Below are 1,193 nucleotides of genomic sequence, written 5' to 3'. Positions count from 1 at the left end.
CCGCCACCTCCAGCCTCTGCCCTGTCCTCCCCCAGCACACCAGCTCCTCCAGACTTCATCCCACCAGCCCCGCCGGGAGCCTCACCGCTTAGCCGGGCCCCAGCGCCCTTCACCACCGTCATCTCCAAGTGGAAGTCTGAGACGGTGCTGAACACGAGACAGGCGGATGCTGAGGGGCCGCTCTGCCCTGCCGAGGCTGGGGTGCCAACTGCCCCCACCCCGAAGGAGACCCTGCAGCCCAAGCACGAGCCCCACCTGACCTTCCCCAGGTCCTTCAAGGTGCCCCCACCAGCCCCAGCCCGCTCCTCCTCCATCCCCGTGCAGGAGAGCCAGCCTGTCCGAAAGGAGCCCTTCCCCCGGCAGCCTCACGCCCGGCCTCCACTCCCACCCTGCTTCACCATAAGGCCTGCGGCCAAGGCTCACAGAGGAGCAGAAGCTGAGCAAAGAAATTCCCTGCTGAGACAGGCTGTTGTGAAGCCGGCTGTGCCGAATCCCCCACCGCTGAGCCCCAAGCCAGGTCCAGGGCTTGGCCAAGGGATGAATCCTGCCGGTTGCTGGTCCCCGCTGCCGGGCGCTGAGCCGGAGAAGGTTCCCCAACCAAAAACAGCTGAGAGAGACTTTCCTCCAAAATCCGAATCTCTCTCTGCGAATGACCTGGACCTTCCCCCTCCGGACTATCCGACCTGTGAGGATGACTGGAGGGATGCCAGCAACCTGAGCAGGCTGCGGCAGGAGCTCTCAGCCCTCCTGCGCTCCCCACAGAAGGAGAGGCCCTAGCTGCTTCCCAGCCCGTGTCCGGCGGCACCAACTGGGCCAGCAGCAACGAGCCCAGTCTCAATGGGCCCCAGCTTGCTGGGAAGGACACACAGCTACCCGTGGGAGGGGAGAGCGAGAAAAAGGAGGTGCCCAGCAGCCCCCTCAGTGCCAAGGGGAGCTCGCTCAGCGTGGTGCTCCCCGCTCCGGAGAGCAACACTGCCACACAGCCCCACAGCGTGATGAAAATCAGGAACGAGCTGGAGGCTGTGCTGTCCCTGAAGAAAGAAGGGAAACCTGCCCTGGGGCTCAGCAGCCAGAAGCAGGGCACCGAGGATGGCAGCAGCACCCCACATGTGAGGAAAAGCCCCCCTGACCTGGGTGACTCGGTGCTGCCAAAACAGGCTCCGAGCTTGCTCCCAGCACCAGCAGCTGCGGTG

General features: G+C 65.0%; 1 protein-coding gene across 1 annotated transcript in view; it reads left to right on the top strand.

Moving 5' to 3' along the window:
* The window catches only part of LOC104516125 (chromosome unknown open reading frame, human C6orf132), a gene marked incomplete at both ends in the record, with an annotated part of 6,655 nt that extends 5,471 nt beyond the window's left edge, over positions 1 to 1,184 (top strand). Inside the window, 2 exon segments of the mRNA XM_010160348.1 lie at positions 4 to 774; positions 777 to 1,184. Coding sequence (XP_010158650.1) covers positions 4 to 774; positions 777 to 1,184 — 1,179 coding nt within the window.
* Positions 1,185 to 1,193: the final 9 nt, after the last annotated feature.

This window comes from Eurypyga helias, unplaced genomic scaffold, assembly GCF_000690775.1.
Source record: "Eurypyga helias isolate BGI_N326 unplaced genomic scaffold, ASM69077v1 scaffold21691, whole genome shotgun sequence".
NCBI lineage: Eukaryota > Metazoa > Chordata > Aves > Eurypygiformes > Eurypygidae > Eurypyga > Eurypyga helias.
This window is presented reverse-complemented; position numbering and strand designations above follow the sequence as displayed.